Source organism: Pleurodeles waltl, chromosome 5, assembly GCF_031143425.1.
Source record: "Pleurodeles waltl isolate 20211129_DDA chromosome 5, aPleWal1.hap1.20221129, whole genome shotgun sequence".
In the NCBI taxonomy this organism is placed as follows: domain Eukaryota; kingdom Metazoa; phylum Chordata; class Amphibia; order Caudata; family Salamandridae; genus Pleurodeles; species Pleurodeles waltl.
This window is the reverse complement of record NC_090444.1, coordinates 1,550,426,550-1,550,447,758: the sequence shown is the minus strand read 5'-3', so window position 1 is coordinate 1,550,447,758 and position 21,209 is coordinate 1,550,426,550. Positions and strand designations below refer to the sequence as shown.

At 43.6% G+C, this 21,209-nt stretch overlaps 1 protein-coding gene across 2 annotated transcripts in view; it reads right to left on the bottom strand.

Moving 5' to 3' along the window:
- SNTG2 (syntrophin gamma 2) overlaps nt 1-21,209 on the bottom strand; it is a 2,000,310-nt gene that overhangs the window by 67,208 nt on the left and 1,911,893 nt on the right. For both annotated transcript variants that reach the window (XM_069235852.1, XM_069235853.1), the window contains exon 16: nt 14,779-14,889. In XM_069235852.1, the coding sequence (XP_069091953.1) occupies nt 14,779-14,889 (111 nt within the window). The remainder of the gene's footprint in view (nt 1-14,778; nt 14,890-21,209) is intronic.

Sequence of the window (21,209 nt, the reverse complement as noted above, 5' to 3'; positions counted from 1 at the left end):
AGTGAAAACACCACAAAAATACACCACGCAGGTTTAGAAAAATAGATAATATTGATCTGCATAAACTAAGGTAAAAATGACAAAGATCCAATATACACAAGTTGAAATATCACTTTTAAAAGGTCTAAAAAAGTCTCAATCATTAGAAATTACCATATGTTCCTTTGTTACACACAGTATCTGGGATGCGCCAAAAATACTGATGCACGGAGACCGCAGAGGAAGAGATGCGTGGAAAAATAAGGTGTTGCTTCAGATTTTCTGGCGCAGACAATGCGTTGTTTCTTTCAATGCTGCAAGGGTTTGCGTCGTTTTACGGAATGCAGCCTTGGTTCCTCACTGCGATACAGGGATATTTTGACACCCAGGGACAACGCATTGAAAATCCTTGATGTGCTGAAAGAAGGAGCAGGCAAATTTTCCGTCGCAAGTCAGGCACTGCATCGAATTTCCAGTCGGGGAGTCGATGCTGTGCTGTTTCAGTCAGCTGTAAAGTGATTTCTTTGCCACTATGCAGGCTTTGCATCGATTTCTGCAGGCGTTGCATCAATTTTCAACGCACAAGGAGTTTCTTGAAGAGGTGAAATCTTTGTTGGCCCTGAGACTTCAGAAACAGGAGGCAAGCTCAATCCAAGCCCTTGGAGAGAAATTCAGGAGGAAGACAGAGTCCTTCCAGCAAAGTCAGAGACCAGCAGGGCACCAAGCAGGGCAGCACTCCTCAGCAAAGCAGTCTAGATGAGTCCTTTGGGCAGCCAGGCAGCGCCTCTGACCGGGTGCAGATGTAGGTCCAGAAGTGTATGAAGTGGTGGGGACAGAGACCCAGTTTCTATACCCAAAATGCCTTTGAAGTGGGGGAAACATCAAAGAGTGGTTTTGAAGTGCACAAGTTCCCCTTTCAGCCCAGCCCTGTATTCCATGGTCCCTGTGGGGGGGGGGGGGGGGTTATGAGTCCTTCATGTGAGGGCAGGCCACTGGCCTTTGAAATGTAAGTGTGAGGCCCTCCACCGTTCCAGCCCAGGAAGACCCACTCAGTATGCAAATGAATGCAGACGTGACTGAGTGTCCTGTGTTTGTGGTTGTCTGGGTGAAATGCACAAGGGAGCAGTAAACCAGCAAATACAAGATGTGGATTGGAAACAGGCTGTAAGGCACAGAGGGTATTAAGTGCAGAGAAATGTCCACTTTCTAAAAGGGACATTTCTAAAATAGTAATATTAAATCAACCTCACCAATAAGCAGGATTTTCTATTACCATTCTGGTCATACTAAATATGACCTGGTTACTCCAGATCAGAATCTACCACTCAAAAGTATATGAAGGCAGTCCCAATGCTAGTCTATGACAGGAGCAGGACTCACAGTAGCGGAGAACAAATTTATAGGTTTTTCTCTACCAGGACATATAAAACACATAAGTACATGTCTTGCCTTTACCTACATAGCACCCCGCCCTAAGGTTTGCCTAGGGCCTACCTTGCAGGTGACTTATATGTAGCAAAAGGGGAGTTTAAGGCTTGACAAGCAATTTTAAATGCCAAGTCAAAGTGGCAGTGAAACTGCACACAGGCTTTGTAATGGCAGGCCTGAGGCATTGTTAAGGGGCTACTTATGTGGGTAGCATAATCAGTGCTGCAGGCCCACTAGTTGCATTTAATTTACAGGCCCTGGACTCATATAGTGCACTTTACTAGGGACTTATAAATAAATTAAATATGTCAATTGCGTAAGAACTAATGTTACCATGTTTACAGGAGAGATCATATGCACTTTAACACTGGTTAGCAGTGGTAAAGTGTGCAGAGTCCTAAAACTAGCAAAAACAGTGTCAGAAAAGTGGAGGGAGGCAGGCAATAATTTGGGGGATGACCACTCTAAGGCCTACCATGTGACCCCCCCAGCTGAAAGTGCGGAGAGCTACCCAACCCCTTATGAGCTCACATCATTAAGGCAGAAGAACCTGGAGAGATCATCAGCCATGGCGTGGTCAGTCCACGGTTGATGCTCCACCATAAAGTCCATTCCCTGTAGGGAGATGGATCACTTCAAGAGTTTAGGATTTTCACCCCTTATCTGCATGAGCCACTTGAAGGTCCGGAAGTGAGTGTCAAACAGTTATGGTCTCAACTTCTTCAGTACCCAGACCACAGCAAATGCTTGTCTTTCAATGGCACTCCACCTCTGTTTCCGTGGTAGTAACCTCCAACCAATGAAGGCTATTGGTTGGTCTAGGCCCTTCTCATTCAGCTGTGCTAAGACCGCCCTATGCCATACTCTGAAGCGTCCATCTGCGCTATGAATTCATTGGAGTAATCAGAGGCCCTGAGCATGGGTGCCATGCACATGGCTTCCCTGAGAGAATCAAAGGCTTTCTGACAAGCCTCTATCCAGATCACCAAAATAGGCTGCTTTTTGCAAGTCAGCTAAGTTAAGGGAGCCATAATGGTGCCATAACCCTTAACAAATCTCCAGTAGTAACCAGTGAGGCCTGGGAAGGCTCTCACTTCAGTTTGAATTCTAGGTGGCTCCCAGACTGTGATTGTTTCAATCTCTGCCTGGAGGGGCTGCATCTTGCCACCTCCTACTAGGTGTCCCAAGTACACCACAGAACCCTGCGTAATCTGGCAATTACTGGCCTTGATTGTCAGTCCTGTCAGTTGCAGGGCCTGGAGTGCCTCTTGGTGGTGAAGCAGGTGTTCCTCCCATATGGCACTGTAGACAGCAATGTCGTCGAGGTACGAGGCACAGAAGGCATCTTTACCAGCCAGGACCCTGTTAACCAACCTTTGGAAGGTAGCGGGAGCAATCTTCATGCCAAAGGGCATTAGCCAGAACTGGTAATGTCCCCTAGGGTTTGAAAATGCAGACCTCTCTTTTGCTCCCTCAGTCAAGGCGATCTGCCAGTATACTGATGTCAAATCAAAGGTACTGAGGAATTTGGCAGCACCTAGCCTGTCAATGAGCTCATCAGCTCGGGGATTGGGTTCAGTCAGTCTTAGTAATAGAATTGAGACCTTGGTAATCCACAAAGAACCAAAGTTTTGGTGTGGCACCCGGTGGGGCAGCGTTAGTACCAGCACCCCAGGGCTGGACCAAGGACTGTTGGAGGTGTCAATCACCCCTAAAGCTAGCATCTTGGCAACTTCTTCCTTGATGCTGGCCTTCACCCTGTCTGACAACCTGTAAATTGTGTTCTTTACATGGGGGCCTGTCTCCTGTGTCAATATCAAAGATGCACAGGTGTATGAGTCCAGGTGTGACTCTCTCAACAAGACCATTGGATTGAGCCTGATAGGGCATCCCACATGGACTTCATGCATGCAGACATGAAGTTAGTGCCTCTGTCAGACACTATCTCTTTGGAGAACCCCACATGGGAAAAGATCACCATCAATGTTCTGGTCACCACCGGTGCAGTCACCAACCTCAGAGGAATTGCCTCTAGGTAGCGGGTGGCATGGTCCACTAAGACCAGGATGAACCTGTTCCCTAGGGCAGTCTCAGGGACAAATGGTCCAACGACATCGATGCCCACCTTCTCAAAGGTGTTACCAATTATGGGAAGTGGGATCAGGGGAGCCTTCACCTTTTTCCCTGTCTTTCCACTGACTTGGAAGGTGGGACAGAACCTGCAGATTGTGTCTGTGGCTGTCCGCATTTGGGTTCAATAGAAGTGGGTGACAAGCCTGGCAAAGGTCTTGTCTTGCCCTAAATGTCCTGCCAGGGGTATGTCATGAGCCAAACCCAGTCGGAACGCCCGGTAACACAGGGGACCACCAGCACACGTTCTGCCACAGCACCCGGAGCATTAGGCTCACTATATAGGAGATCATTCTCCTAGGAGATTAGGTTATCCCGAGAGGCTTCATCTGCTGCTTGGGCTGAGTCATGTTGCCTCATGCCCTCAAGAGTGGGACACTCCTTCTATGCCTTTCAGAATTCCTCCTTGGTGGGCCCACCCTCAACTTGCCAGCCAGCAAGCTCAGATAAGTCACCCAGGACGGCAATATCCACCCCGGTTGGCTCAGGGCCTCCTCCTCAGGGACCCCGTGAACCTCCACAGTGGGAACTTCTAGGAACAGTTTCTCACGCCCCTTACCCCTCTCTTTGGCAACTGTCTGGGCCACTCTTCCAGGTTCCAGATGCTCTTGACTTCCTCCCCGGGCAGCCATGGACTGTGTGGTCATGCAGACCCACTCAGGTAATCCCATCATCTCCAAGTAAGACCTGAGCTCTACCTCCCTCCAGGTAGTGTGCTCAAGGTCATTGCCTAATAGACAATCTACGGGCATGGCAGAACTCACAGCTACGTTCAGAGTACCAGAGACCCCCCCACTCAAAGGGAACCCCAGCCACCGGTAGATGGCTCTCACGATTTTCGGCGACTATGCCTTGATGGAATGTGTTCAATAGGACCCCCTCTGCTGACACCAGCTGACCCGAGAGTATTCATGCTGGCTCCTGGTTCACGCAGCACCTCCACTCATTGCTCATTAATGGTGACCCACTAACTATACTTATAATATACTTAGAAGGATTGGCAGGCATGTAGGCTTTTAGCACCATATCTGCATTCCCCAGGGACACTAGGGTTACCTCTGTCTGCTCCCCCAAACTAACTAGGACTACCTCCTTCTCGAGCGCTACACTAGCCAACCCAGGTGTCTGCTCATCAGTGAGAGGCTGTGCCCTCTTTGGACATCTGAAGTAGCCCTTAAAGTGACATACTTGGAGCACTCTGTACATTGGGGTAAAAACCTCCCTGTCTTATGATCAAAGAACCCTTTTTTCTTAGAATCTGACTAGCACTGGTTACCCCTATTCCCTTGGGAATTATTTTTAAGGCCTTCAGAGAACTCCTTATTTTTAAGTTTTTCTCCCCCCTCTTTCTTCTGTTGGGAACCCTGATCACTTTTGTGGGTGCTTCCCCCCACCGATACCTTTTTGGACATTGGTGCTAGCCTCCTCAGCAAGCTTCCTGGGATCTGTCAGTTTACTGTCATCTAGGTGCTGACGAAACTCTGTAAAGCATATGTTCTCTCAGAATCAAATTGTACAACCCAACATATTCATTGGTTTTGCTGCCCGCTCCCAGCTATTCAGTGCCTTACTGGAAAAATCAATAAAGTCTACCCAGGTTTGGTTGGGGAGCTTGCTACTGTCCCTGATCCTTTGGCGATACTTTTCAGGAGTCAGTCCAAATTTGGCAATCAAAATGCCTTTCTTAGGGGCATATTTGGTCTGGTCTCCAACCTCTAGTGAAGAAGAGTGTCCCACCCAAGTATTGCCACGTGTTTCTACAACCCCACCCCTCCGGGCTCTTCAGGAGCCCCATGTGCCCTCAGTGGAACTTCAGAAGCAGAAAACTACTTATCAATGTCATCTCGCACCACATAACTTGGCACCAAATCCTTCGGCAAACAAACCTTTTTGTCTCCAACATGTCCTGTAAGTATGCTGCCACCATCACTGTTGGACTCAGACTGCCTAGACTTGAGCTCCAGCTCTTTCAGACTCAGTTTGTGAGCCAAGATAAGCTTCTTTTCTGCCAAGGCTCTTTCAGCCTCAGCTCTCCTCTCCTGTGCCTCTATTTTTAACCTTGCTAACTGCAGCTGGAATTCTCTTTCCTCTCTCCTTTCCTCTGTGGTCAAGTCGTGATTGGAGACACTGCTCCTGGGTTTCGCAGGGGGCACACATTCAGGGGTGACATCCCCCACTGCTGTTGGCAGCTCATCGAGAGAGCCATTCACTTGCTCCTCAAACTTATCATGCTCTTGTGAGCGGGCTCCTGCCCAGGTCCTCAATACCTTTTGGTACTCCTCCTTCTTGGAAGCTCCATGGGTAGATACCCCCATCTCTTTGCAAAAGCTCTTCAGCTGGTTAACTGTGTATCCCTCCAGCTTGGCCAGGTCACATTTCCCAGCTCCACTTGTGGACCTAGCCAGAGACATGATGTATAAGATTGATTAAAGAATGTCAAGCAGAAACATTGTAGCAAAAACAAAATAAATCAAATTGACCTTTAACTGTGGGTAGGTAGTATACACGTAGCTTTTGTATGGCACTGCACAAACACAAGTCCTTTCCTCACCACTGATAAACAATGTTAGAAATAGGGTCTCTAGTTGGCAGAGGTATACACCCTTGTCCAAATAGGGACCACAATCCTAGTCAGGGAGAGTCACAACACAATCCAAACTATCCTGTGCCCACCCTCTGGTAGCTTGGCACTGAGTGTTTGTGAAATAAATCATACATTAACACAGTAAAAAACCACAAAAATACACCACACAGGTTTAGAAAAATAGATAATATTTATCTGTAAAAAATAGGGTAGAAATGACAAAAATCCAATGAGCACAAGTTGAAATACCACTTTTAAAATGTTTAAAAGTGACTCAATGTAGACTTTGCATCGCTTTTTGCAGACATTGCATCAATTTTTGATGCACATGGAGTTTCTTGAAAAGGTGAAGTCTTCGTTGGTCCTGAGACTTTAGAAACAGGAGATAGGCTCAATCCAAGCCCTTGGAGAGCACTTCAGGAAGAAGGCAGAGTCCTTCCAGCAAGGTCGGAGTCCAGCTGAGTAACAAGTAGGGCAGAAGTCCTTTTCAGCAAAGCAGTCCAGCTGAGTCCTTTAGGTAGCCAGGCAGCTCCTCTAACAGGGTGCAGGTGTAGGTACAGAAGTGTCTTTATTGATGGGGTCAGAGACCCAGTTTATATACCCAGAAATGCTTTTGTAGTGGGGGAAACATCAAAGAGTGGTTTTGAAGTGCACAAGTTCCCCTTTCAGCCCAATCCTGTCTGCCAGGGTCCCTGTGGTGCATTATCAGTCCTTTGTGTGAGGGCCTTTGAAATGTAAGTGTAAGGCCCTCCACCCTTTCAGCCCAGGAAGACCCATTTCGTATTTAGATGAATGTAGATGTGACTGAGTGTCCTGTGTTTGTGGTTGTCTGGGTAAAATGATCAAGGGAGCTGTCAACCAGCACAGACCAGACATGTATTGGAGACAGGCTGAGGCACAGAGGGTATTAAGTGCAGAGAAATGCCCACTTTCTAAAAGTGACATTTCAAAAATAGTAATATTAAATCCAACCTCACTAATAAGCAGGATTTACTATTACCATTCTGGCCATACTAAACATGACCTGGTTACTCCTTCCAGATCAGAATCTACCACTCAAAACTATTTGAAGGCAGTCCCAATGCTAGTCTATGAAAGGAGCAGGCCTCAGTAGTAGAAAACAAATTTATGAGTTTTTCACTACAAGGACATGTAAAACACATAAGTACATGTCCTGCCTTTTACCTACATAGCACCTTGCCCTACGGATTACCAAAGGCCTTCCTTAAAGGTAACTTATATCTAGCAACAGCTGAATTTAAGGCTTTGCTAGCAATTTATTTTAAATGCCAAGTTGAAGTGGCATTGAAACTGCACACACAGGCCTTGCAATGGCAGGCCTGAGACAAGGTTACGGGGCTACTTAGGTAGGTGGCACAATCAGTGCTGCAGACCCACTAGCAGCATTTAACTTACAGGCCTAGGCTGTACTTTGCTAGGGACTTACAAGTCAATCAAATATGCCAAATGGGTATGAACGAATGTTACCATGTTTAAGGGAGAAAGCATATGCACTTTAGCACTGATTAGCAGTGGTAAAGTGCACAGTCCTAAAACCAGCAGAAACAGTGTCAGAAAAGTGGAGGGAGGTAGACAAAAAGTTGGGGATGGACATCCTAAAGCTCTCAGGTCAGCTGCTTGCACAAGTACCTTGGATCATCATTGTATGGTTCACATGGCTAAATGTGAAATTAAAGACAGCAGACAATGAGTTTGTGGTGGGTAAATTTATAGCAATGCTGCTTCTAGCAGAAAATATTTGTGACAGAAATTAACAAAAACATAAAGTGAAGGGGTCAGTCTTGATGAATGAAATATTGGAGTAGATGCCACACAATTGGAAATCCAAAGTCCAGAGTATTTATCCCATTGGAAATGGTATGTGGTTCTGGCTCAGTCCACGGTGTGTTTGTGTGACACACAAAGGAGGACATTAGGGAGGAGTTTTATTGCTGGGAGCGTTGGATGTATTGCCATCTGCACCTCCTGGATTCTTTGCTGGGCATCCCCACTTGCAAAGGGGGGATCAGCTGCTGCAGAGGCGGAGGCCGACAGCAGCCTTAGTGGCCTCACTACACTGTCCCACAACATCCCTCCCGTGGACCATACCCCCATGAGCCTGTGTCCTTGGCGCATGGTGACCTCTCCAACTGGGTCCTGGACCCTCAGTTTCAGGTGTGTGGAGTTGCACCTCAGGATCCAGGGCACAGTATGGTAGAAACTGTGCTAGGTGAAGAGGTTTGGGGGTGCATTGTTGCCTGGGATGTTGATGCAGCAGTGCTGGGAGGTGCCACTGTGGGCACAGTAAGACTCACTGTTGCATCTGACCAGGCTGCCAAGATGGGCCAGGATCGTCCTCTACGTCTACAAGTCCAAGAGGGTCATCATCACTAAGGGCTTCATCCAGGGGGTAGTGGGTGTCAGTTCGGCGACATCAGTGTGCCCAGTGGCAGATTGACCTAGTGATGAAGGAAGCACATTGTTACTGGTTTAGGTGTGACATCTACCTCCAAAGGTTTTGTGTGACAGAGACATTGGACATTCTTAAGTTGTAGGTTAGCCTATTGTGTCATGTTACCATGGTATTGGAGTATTTGACATGACATGTGAAGCTTGGCTAAACTATTTGACTCAAGCAGCTGATGAGATGTGCAGATCAGTAGCACTTTGGATGATGGAATAAAAATGACATCTTGCCAACAGTGAAGCCAACACAGTGGAGAGGCAATATATGCCTTTGACCATATGGAGGCCTAGATGAGTGAGATACAGGCAGACACAGAACTTTGTTGTATATGTAACTGCAGTCGTCATGGGTGCAGTTCTATGTCAATATGTTTGCTGCCGATACCACTTTGGTGATGCAGCTTCAGTCCTTAGGAATACCTGGGCCCAGATTTAAGAGGGCCTAGAACCTCCTGGCCTCACATTACCGTAATTATTTTACACTAAAGTTGCCCAACGAGGCCAAATTTGTTGCACCATATTTACAAAGTGGGGCAATGCGCGCATTGCCCCACTTTGTAACCCTTTGTACCACATTATGCCTGCACCATGCATAATTTATGCAAGGGGAGCATTCTCCAGTTAAGGGGACTGCAAAATTGGTACAAAGAATTCAAAAAGATTTCTTTGCGCCATTTTTTTGCAGCACTTTCAACGCCTGCACAGAGAAGGCGTTAAAAGGAGGCACACCATTATTTATAATGGGCCTCTATGTGCTTTGCAGGGTTAGATACGCTAAACCTGCAAAGAGCCAAACTAGCATAAAAGAAATTGATGTTAGTTCCCTAACTACCACCATGGTGTACCGTAACTTAAACATGGTGCACACATGGTGTTAGGGGGGCGATAAGGGGAGCACGAAATGTGGAGCTGCATTGGATGCAGCACCACTTTTCTTAAATCTGCTCCTTGGTGTACACACTTGGTAAATTGTCATTCCTATCCGCAATAGTTTAATCTTGGGATAGCAAGTCAATACAGAGTTCTGAGTTGAGCTTGATCTGTATATTACTCACTCCCAGGTGAGCACACTTCAATTAAGAGTTGACAAACAGGTAGATTTGGGAAAGTGATCACTGGGCTGGTAGTTGAAATCAAAGACACAGAGCCTTCTGGGAGTTGCAGTCAAGTCACTCCCTCTGCTTCCCATACTTGACAAATGATATCCTCCTAACTGAGTACACTTCAATTGAGAGTTAACAAACAAGGGTATTTTGGCAAGTGAACCCTGGGCTGGTGGTTGGTATTACAGGCACAGGGCCTCCTGGGAATTGCAATCAGGTCACTCCCTCTACATCCCACACTTGATAAATGGTATCCTCCCAGCTGAGCACACTTCAATTGAGAGTTAATAACAGGAGTATTTTGGCAAGTGAACACTGGGCTGGTGGTTGGTATTAGATACACAGGGTCTCCAGGGAATTTTAGTCAGGTCCCTCTACTTCCCACACTGGATAAATGGTATCCTCCCAGGTGAGTACACTTCAATTGAGACAACGGAGAGTTAACAAACAGAGGTATTTGGGAAAGTGACCAATGGGCTGGTGGTTGGTATCACAGTCCCAGAGCCTCTTGGGTGTTGCAGTCAGGTCACTCCCTCTACTTCCCACACTTGACAAATGGTATCCTCCCAGCTGGGTACACTTTAATTGAGAGTAAATAAACAGGGACATATGGGCAAGTGACCTCTGGGCTGGTGTTTGGAATTACAGACACAGGGCTGTCAGGTTGCTCCCTCAACTTCCCACACTTGACAAATGGTATCCTCCCAGCTGAGCACACTTCAATTGAGAGTGAACAAACGGGGGTATTTGTGCAAGTGAACAGTGGGCTGGTGGTTGGTATTACAGACACACGACCTCCTGGGAGTTGAGGTCAGGTCACTCCCTCTACTTCCCAGACTTGACAAATGGTATCCTACTAGGTGAGTACACTTCAGTAGAGAGTTAACAGGGGTATATGGGCAAGTGACCACTGAGATTGTGATTGGATGTACAGACACAGGGCCTCCTGGGAGTTGTAGTCAGGTCACTCCCTGTACTTCACAAACTTGACAAATATTGGGTATAACATATCTGTGGGGCAGACTTCATTTAGGTTTGAGCATATATTTACATATTGAGGCCTATCATGATTCTTGGGATGCAATTATGATATGGAAAGACTTATAGGCATCATTTTGACTCATGGCATGTGTTTGGCCTTGGTAACTGTGCTGTTGGGCCCAACAATATACGTTGACAGTGTTACATCTCAGTTACTCTGGGCATTGCAAATTGGTGAAGTACATGAAGAGCACAGTGGCAAAAGCTAAGCTGTGAGCATGCAGGACATTGCATTTTTACAACAGTTTTTGAGTGGTAACTTACCAGACTCCTCTTCCCAAGGTATTCCTGTCAAGCCCCCGGGATGCAGGATGGCAATGACCTTCTCCTCCCAGGGAAAGAGTTATAATGGGACACTGGGCGGGCCAACACCCATCGAATTGGCCTACATATTTTGCCTTGAGGCCATGGAATGCACTTTGTCCCTCAGGTTGTTCCAGCTCTTCCGAATGTCCTCCTTTGTGTGCAGGGTTTTGCCTACAGCATTATCTGTGTCAATGATCATTTGCCACAGTTCATTTTCCTACTGAGATGAGTATGCTGGACTTGCACTCCAAACAATTGTTTCTCTACTCTTATGTTTTCATCCACCATGTCTCTCAACTCATCTTCAGAGAAATGGGGATTTTTGTCACATGACATGGTGGACAACTAAAGTGGGTGACAGGGACTTACTCAACAGGGGACGTGCAAAAAGGAGTGAATGGACAAAAGTGTATGCAAGGTGTTAAAAAGGGGTGCCTTACCTATCAGTATTAGCAAAACAGTGGTCTCTGGTGTCATTCTTGCAGGGGAGATGCAAAAGATTGCGCTCTGTGAAAGTGTGTGTTTTGTAGTGTGATTTGCAGGTATGTCAACTGGACCAATGTGTGTCAGCTGTGTTCTTTCTGAATTCATCCATTTTGCTCCTGTCTGTTACTTTAGTGAATGTGTACTGCGGCAGTTGACCGCCATTGGTTAACCACCAAAAGGGGACTGCCGTGGCAACTGTGTGTTTGTAATAGGCTCGGTGGTGGGCCGTTATTTCATTATTAGATAGATCGTACCACCAATATCCTAGGCAGAGTATTGCTTACAAGGCTGGAAGCCTGGGCAGACAGGAATGTTGTCTTATTTGATGTTCAGTTTGGCTTTCATTCTGGATTGAACACAGTCGAGCAGTGTCACAACTTTCACCTCATAGTAGGGAAATACATCAAGGCCAGGAGAAGGGCCATTCACATGGTCTTTATGTGCATCTTCTGTGCTTTAGACATGGTACATAGTTTCAAACTGTAGAGTATAATAGAGGGGTTGGGTACTGAAAAAACTCTGAAAGATCTGTTTTGATGAATGCACTGACACACATCAGCAAAGATTTATTCTGAATTAAATTGTGAACTCTCTCCTAAAATTAAATCTACCCTTGAGGTTCACCTGGAATGTGCCATATCCCCCTTTTATTCTTAACTTATATCAACGGTTTAGAACATCACGGTAATAATGTAAAGACAGGGAAAGATAACCCTCAATTCCTCTCTACTGCAAAGATAGGGAAAGATATTCCAGTTATTTTATATGCAGATGGGCGGGCCTAATGGCAAGTACAACAAACAGGCTCCAAATTTTTTTAGATGCTTTTAGTACTTTTATGAATGATTTGGGTCTTAAGACTAGTTTAACCAAATCATTAATTTTAAATGTGGGCCCAAAATTTAAGACATTCCGCATTGGAGAGGCTGACGTCCCCAAAGTGCATTTCACATTTCATTACATTTTTTAAAAAATAACAGGGACCAGGAAGGGACACATGGGCCTAGGAGGCACTACAATTTTGAGAGGTGGGGTGCCAGGAAGGGGAACTAGCACAACCTTAAGACCAATGTATATTTTCATATCTCCAACTCTAATACGTGTGGTCCAGAGACTTGGCGGAAATTACGAGTCCTTGAGTAATCTAGAGTGAACACTGACATCTACTGGTGAGACTGCTACCACTATTACTTTGTGGCTCTAACAGTGAAATTAAGAGTAAAAAGTGCAACCAATAGATCACTACGTAATTAATGAAAACAAAAATTTCAGAAAAACAATAAAACTGAAAAAGAGTAAGTACGACTTTTGAGCTCTTCTTTGAAAGTAACATTATATTTTCAGACGTAGCTGAATTAAGAAATAAAATGCACTAGACCTGTTTCTATGTACACGATCACATCCAAAAAATTAAAAATTACCAATACTGCTCAAAAGGTTTTAAAATAAATGGAATTGGACATATATTTGATATTTTGGAGTGACAGAATGTAAAAAAAGAGTCAGAATCGATAGAGTGTCTTGTCCACTATCACCCAGAGAAAAAAATGCATACAAGGGACCCAGCTACAGATGATGACGAATAGCATTACAGCAGTGGCACTTAAACTCTAAATATCTGTGGACCCCAAACGTAATCAATAGTTGAAACCGAAGGGTTAAGCAATTTTGATCCTTTGAACCGCAAAACAATACACACAAATACAAAAATAAGCATTCATGAAACAATACACAAATTACATATTTTATTTAATCCACAAACGAATATAAAAAACAATTTGTTTATTTTAATGGGAGAATTGAGCTTTTCTACATTCAATTGAGGCCAACCATCGCCCATTCTACGTATATTCTGTTAGATGCACCTGCACTTCTCCCAGGAATCCATCCGAGTACACCAAATTAATCTTTAGCCTTCAATTTCAAATCCCTTCACTTTTAATGAATGTCTTAAAACTTTCAATTTTGCTTCTTTTATTATATTTTTCTATTATTTAGCCTTTATTAATCTGTTAAAATTCATTTATTTCCTAAGGGATCTCGGAACCCGGAGTACCTTTTCTGGACCCCAGGTTAAGTACCTGCATCAAAGGAAGTGAGAACAGGGTAGGGGGAATGCCAAAAGAGGAGGTCAAGGGATTGAGGAGAAGCCATGTGGGTTTTACACTGCAGTTTGAGAAAATCACAGGTTGACAAAATTGTATCTAACAGAATGGTCTTGTCAGAACGAATGACGATCCATTTAGTTAACAATTCGACTAGGGAATATCGCTGAATTCACATACAACCCGTCAAACAATTAGATTTTGCAAAACAACATGCCATGCGATTGTCTGGTGGGGAAAAATCACCAACAGATTAGAGGTCATCTGTCTCTTCATCTTCATCTTCCAAGGGATGCGCTCCATTTAGGGACTTCAACGAGGGCAGCAAACTCTCATTACCTCATTCTTTGATGCTTTTCGAAAATAGATTTTTTCTATGATCATCTGGAAAAAAGTTTCCATCAAGGGCCTGCAAAGGCCGAGCGTAGAGTTTACAGGAATGGAAATTCAAGCTTGGATTTCAGTCCCATGAGCACGAAGCTTGCTCTGATCGCCTGCGGTTAAGTGAGAATGCTTCTCAAGGCCCCTGGCTTTGTGAGGGGGCCTGGGGCGCTGTTGTTATTTTTATCTATTTGACCGGTACCGTCTCTGGAATATCTCTGTCACCGAGCATAAGAATCATGATGGGTGTGTGGTTTAAATGTATGTGCAGTTTATAAATGAGAAGCGTTGAAGTGCTCAGTGCGAAGGCTGTTCAGAGATTTGAAATCAATGGAACAAACACTGCGTGTCAGCCGCGGCCTATTTTATTTGGATTAACACGAGGGCTAATTGCGTGTTAGCTTTCACGCCCACTCGAGCTTCGCCCCATAAATACAATTGGTAACATTAGAATACCTTTTGACTCCATGGCGTAAGCGAGCATTTTAAGTGGGTGTACAGCCTCCTTTAGCTTCTCGGCGGTTCTAGTTATATTCAGAGCGGACTTTGTTGTAGACTTGGGTTTAGAAATCATAAAATATTTAGTTTGCATGTAATTACTTTCAAGACTTGCGTGCTAATCAGAGATAATAATATTTGGCATCTTGAAGCCCTTGTGGTAACCTAAGAGTCACGCTCCGTGGCATCACTTGAAAAGTTGACGGCAAAAGAGTCACAGCTTTCCTAAGAGCTAAACTATTTTTTGAAATCACAAGGCATTGCTCCCTACCTTCATCTCAATTTGTTTGGTTTCTGCGTTCTGGAAGAGAAGTTTCACTCGTGTTTTTCCATCATCTGAAGAACCCTTGAGTTGTGAGAATTTAAACCTCCAGAGCACATCCTGCAACATAAAATGTTATCTTTAAATACACAAAATAGGGCAGAAACATTCAAGCAGTTTCAGTGAATTGTTGCTGAAAAGGGAACAATGCATCTTTTTATATATTTCTCACTCGCAAATTTATTCAGTCGCCTTATGCTACAATGATAAGGCCTAGCAAAATAAAGGGCATGCGAGTGGGATGCACTTTGTCTATTCTGAGATACTTGATTGTAAAGAATTATCTTTCCTCAGTTATTGGTAAATCATCTCACATACTGTAACTTGAAGGATATTATTTAGCCTTTTAAAAAACAATAGACATAGGGGGTCATTACCAGTCTGGCAGACACATATGACCACAGCTGTAGTGCCGCAGTTGGACCACCAGCACAGCCGGTCTCGTGGTTGTGGCGGTCCTAATGTGCCAGAGCAACGCTGCAAGTAGCGCTGCTTTGGGGATTAAGACCTCACTCTCCACCAGCAATTTCATGGCGGTACACCACCATGAAAAGGCTGGGAGAGAACAGGTGGAGGGGAGCCCCCTTGACATGGGCAGTGCAGGGGTCCCCCTGGCCAGCACCATCGCAAAGCAGACAGTGAACATTGTGAGGTTGCTGGTGCACCCTGCATCCTACAGCATTGCCGGTGGCTCAATTACAAGCCAGAGTCAATGTTGCAGGGTGTTCCCCTAGGCCAGCGGGTGGAAACCCAGGTTTCCACCCGCTGACCTAGCGGGAAACGCTTAATGGGCCTGGCAGGGAGGGAGCCACTATAGTGGCAACCTCCCCCATCGGAAGTTCGGCTGATGGCCTAAACCGTCCGCCAAACTTGTAATAATAATCTTCCATGCAAACTATTAGCAGCACATTACCTCAAGGTTTACAGGCATTTTCCCGTAAACTTTGCCACAATTTTTCCATGATGAATGTCAGAATTTCGAGAAACATACATGATTTATCCTTCAAAATGGTCACATTTTCTTAAGATAAGCCTGCCTGTTGTGTGACATAGCTACCAAAGGCTGAACTCAGATTTAAATTACTGAAACCTTTACTGGTCAAAAAAGTAAAGTGGCAATTTTACTTGTGAAGGAGTACCATTCACCCCAACTAATTATCCACTTTCTCAAAAGGATCATACCCAAAGACTCCCTATATTTTGGGCAGTACCTCTTATCTACAAGCCTCAAAAGCAAGGGTCGGCAGAAAATAAACTTAATTAATTCAGAGACTACTGCATCCATCCTGACCTAACTACCATACTCAGTTCTAGACCCGACTCTCTCTAACATGATCTGAAGAACAATCTCTGTCCTGATGGTCTTTATGCAACATATTATTGTAATCTGCTATCCCATTGGATGTTTCTGTGAAAGCTAAAAGTGATTCTAAATTCATTGCTTTGACCGTTATCCCGAACCTATTCCTTGAGGCCTGAATATTAATAAGTATCACCAACCATGTGTTCTTTTTGCACAGCTGGTCTCACATCACTCCTTTTCATTACGCACTCTAGAGCCAACTGTTCCCATAGCAAATCCTGGTATATCATCCTCATAGCAGTCTCACAAACTCTTTTTCATTCACCCAAACAGTAAAGCTGCTATATTGTAATACAAGCTCTCACCTGACCACTTCAATGACATAATTCCATTGTTAAAAACATTCCAGTACAAAAAATATTGCAGCTAGACTTTAAAATTAACTATACACCTTCATAATGTAAAGCTTACAAATACTGTCTACAAAATTTAGCGGTCATACATATCAACATTACATAGGCTAATATTCATATTGACATATCTGCAAAGTTATATATATATATATATATATATATAATAAAAATAATCATTGTTTCACAAATATAATATTTAAAAGTAAATGAAAGCAAATATATAATAAATAATAGATATTTGAAAAATGATTACAAACCGGTAGTTAATAAATCAAAGAAAAAGAATACTATTCCACACTCAGGGCTCAAGATAAAGCAAAAATCGTTTAATCACAAACACAACGCGTTTCAACTGACCAAACAAAACGAAACGTGTTGTGTTTATGATTAAACAATTTTTGCTTTTCCTTGAGCCCTGAGTGTGCAAATAGTATTCTTTTTCTTTGACATATATATATATGTATACATATAGAATAAAATTTGAAATATGAAATCAATAACATTATGTTCAAATATGCTTTAGTAAAGTTCATATTATTCAAAGTTAAAAAATAAAATAAAAATTATAAAATTACAATTGGAATATATATACTGTATAATAAAATGACAAAATGTAATAAAAAATGCAAAAACTAAATTGCAATTAGAGAATAATCAAAATTCAAAATACCTTTATAAACAATTCTATTAATTTGAATTAAAAAAACGAGATACTAAAAAAGGGAAAAATATTTAACATTCAACATCCAAATAATAAGTCTAAATAATATCAATTAATATTAAACACTGAAATACCACTAAAATAAAAAAATAAAGACAAATATAAATGGAACAAAAGTAGCATTCTAGTTTCTATGTGAAAAAAAAAGAAACAATATAGACATTTTCGAGCAATAAAATGTACTATTGGCACTCAAACCTAAGCAACAACAGGAAAAGTGCTTAACTTTGGAGGGGTGAAACTTACTATTCTCACTTCGACCTAAGACACAGAAGGTATAGTGTTGGACATTGTAAGTGGACGGGGAGGTCAGATTGGCTATCCCAACAGAAGGAAAGTCTTGGACTTAGGAGTTATTTTTAATATTTCTACACAACCCAAGCAACAGTAGGGAAAGTACTGAACACCTATATAATAAATAATATAGAATCACAGAAATCATAATTTAAAAATACACGAAATATGAAATAAATTACCACTTGTTATAAGCAAATACTCATTAGATTTACTCAATTTAAAAATGCACTGATTAAGAAAAGTATCTGATTGAAACATTAATTTCCATTCAAAAACAGTAAACAATTTAGTCAAACACTTCCTATCATAATCCCCTACAATCCTCACTATTCACAAAATACTAAAGGAAATAAACCACAACAAATCAAAAACTTAAAAAATACTAAATCCTAATAAAACCCAAAACATAATACATTAAACTAGAGTAAATTAATTAACAATTAAACATTTTAGATAATTAGTGATCTAACATTCCAATAAGAATCTAAAAATTAATAATTTGTGAAACTATTTTTCAGTAAACAAACTGTTAAATAAGTCACATACATAATGATCTCATTAACGAATTAGTCTTTTCAAACTGAAAAAAATAAAAATAAATTAAAAATATATAGTAAGAAACAATACACTCTACTCCCGATAAAACCCAGCAAATAAAAAAAGCAAAGCAGATATTTCAAAAACAATAAAAACTAAATACAAAACTGCTAAAGCTTTTTAAAACAATTTCCAAAACATATTAATAATGTTAACACACAAAAACATACAAGATTACAAACTGTATTAAACAGTTATAACACTGTATTCTTGCCTGCAATATACTGTTAGGAATGTGGCACAATTGTTGCCCCCTTGACTGAGTTGACTTCCAAGAAGCAACCAAAGAAGGTGATCTAGAAAGAGGCTTGCCAGACCGCTTTTGATGCCCTGAGGGCTGCCATATGCACAGCACCTGTGCTGAAGGCACCTGACTACTCCAAGGAGTTTGTTGTGGAAACAGGCGCCTCAGAGCATGGCATAGGAGCAGTACTCTCACAGCTTAATGAAGAGAGCCTAGATCAACCTGTAGCCTTCATTAGCAGGAGGTTACTTCCCAGGGAACATAGATGGAGTGCAGTAGAGCGTGAAGCTTTTACTGTGTTCTGGGTACTGAAGAAGCTGAGACCCTACTTGTTTGGGACTCACTTCCGGGTTCAGACCAACCATAGGCCCCTCAGATGGTTAATGCAGATGAGGGGTGAGAATCCAAAACTGTTGAGGTGGTCTATTTTCCTACAGCTACAGGGGATGGAATTTACGGTGGAACACAGCCCTGGTACAGAACATGCCAATTCTACTAAATTGAATTAAAAATCAATATAATAAAAAATGTTAAAAATATTTAGCATTTAACATCCAAATAATAAGTCTAAATAATATGAATTATTATCAAACACTGAAAGTTTAATGCTGATGGTCTATTCAGATTCTTCCGCCTTAGTGATGAGAACTCCCATGAGGTTGGGGTAGTTGCTCCCCACTTTCAGCTTGGGGGCACAAGTGTTGGCATCCTTGGTGTGGTCTCCCCTAACATTTTGCCTATGTTTCCTAGGTTGCTGATGTGTGATGGACTCTGTTTTTGCTGTTTTTACTACTCTGGGCACTTTACCACTGCTATCCAGTGCTGAAGTGCGAGTGCTCCTATGTAAAATGTATATCTAATTGGCTTTCCATGATTGGCATATTTGATTAACTAGCAAGTACCTACTACAGTGCACTAGGGGTGCCCAGGGCCTGTAAATCAAATGCTACTAGTGGGCCTGCAGGACTGATTGTGCCACCCACATGGGTAGCCCTGTAAACATGTCTCAGACCTGCCATTGCAGTGTCTGCGTGTGCAGTCTTGCACTGCCAATTTGACTTGGCGAGTGTACCCACTTGCCAGGCCTAAACCTTCCCTTTTTATACATGTAAGGCACCCCTAAGGTAGGCCCTAGGTAGCCCCATGGGCAGGGTTCAGTGTATGTTAAAGGTGGGACATGAACTTATGTGTTTTCAATGTCCGGACAGTGAAATAATGCCGCGAAGGACGCTGTTGCTGCTGCTACCACCTTTAGGGGGCAGGACCACAAGGCCCCTTTAAAAACTCAGCACGCGCCCGCATCGCGGGTCGCGAAGGACGCTGTTGCTGCTGCTACCATCTTTAGGGGGCGGGATCACAAGGCCCCTTTAAAAACTCAGCACGCGCCCGCATCACGGGTCGCGACGGACGCTGTTGCTGCTGCTACCATCTTTAGGGGGCGGGACCACAAGGCCCCTTTAAAAACTCAGCACGCGCCCGCATTGCGGGATGCGCCTGGGCAAAGCCCGGGCCAAGGGCAGGCCCATCTGCGCCCGTCAGAGGCTGACTGAGGCTGGGCTGGGCCACCCCTCTGGTCCCTAAGGTATGACATTGGGCCCTTTTGTTATGTGTCGTTAACGCGATACCTGAGTACTGGTTACTTTACTTAACTAAGTTATCCTGTGTTTGGTGCCAGGCTCTTTAAGCAACAGAGGTTCAACAAATGTATCCACTCTTCTATATAAGAGAAGTAATTTGGCCTATCTCTATACTTCTGGTGCTGTGACTTGCATATGCTGGTAACCTGCAATGAGAAAACGCAAAGCAGTGGATGTCCCACCGCAACAGAATGGCACCAAAAAATCAAAAAAGCATGCCAAAAACCAAGGGAGTCCTGCTAACAGCAAAGGCTTCAACCCCCTCGACCAAATTGACATGATATTTAAGGAGGTTGATGAACTTTTGAAAAGTAATCCCCACGCACCCACAAAAAAGTGTGCTACCTTGGGGATGGGGAAAATACCAGAAATTTTCAACAGAAAGAAGAGTTCTCACTCAACACACCCCTCAGATCCGATCACCTCAATTGAGGAACTTTCTGCCCCCAGGGGTGAAATTGCCCACATGGCTTCAGCTATTCCTCCCAGTTCTGTGGACAATTTACCTAGTCACTTGGACTTCCCCTCTATGGGTAATTCAGCTATCCCCCCCCATTAAGCCCAGAGATTGTAATAATTCCTAATATTCCATGCTCTAATCGATTTGGGCCACTGGAGGAAGAGGGAGATCTGCCTAACAATGTGTCACACATTCAGCATGGAGACGCTACTGAAGATATTAGTCATCAATATAAAGTGTCTGCTTCTGGTGGCGTGCAATCCTCGTACGAGGATGGCAATTTAGCCTTTGTTGTACGAAAGGTGGACGAAGTAAAGTCTCTGGTTGTATCTCTATTAGGGTTGATGAAAGAGATCTTAGGGCCTAAAAATGGTTGCAGCTGCCAGGGAACAAAAACGAAGGTGGGGCGGGGAATGGGTGGGGATAAAACTGTATCTAAGCCAGGAATAAATTCTGTTTTTTCTCTCCCTAGGCTGGCGACAAACCCCCTCCCATTTGATCAAATTCCGCCCCATGCAGAGAGTAATCAAATTGAGCTTCCAAGGCCATGCCAGAAGACCACAGGAGCTCCTAATTATAGAGGGGTACGGGGGTGCCCACACAGCATTATGGCCTAGCCCTGTGGAAAATGCACTTGAGAGGGCTGGCACATCCAGTGGGTTTGGTGGAGCAGATGGCCCCCATGAGACTCCCACTGGTTTTGGCAGT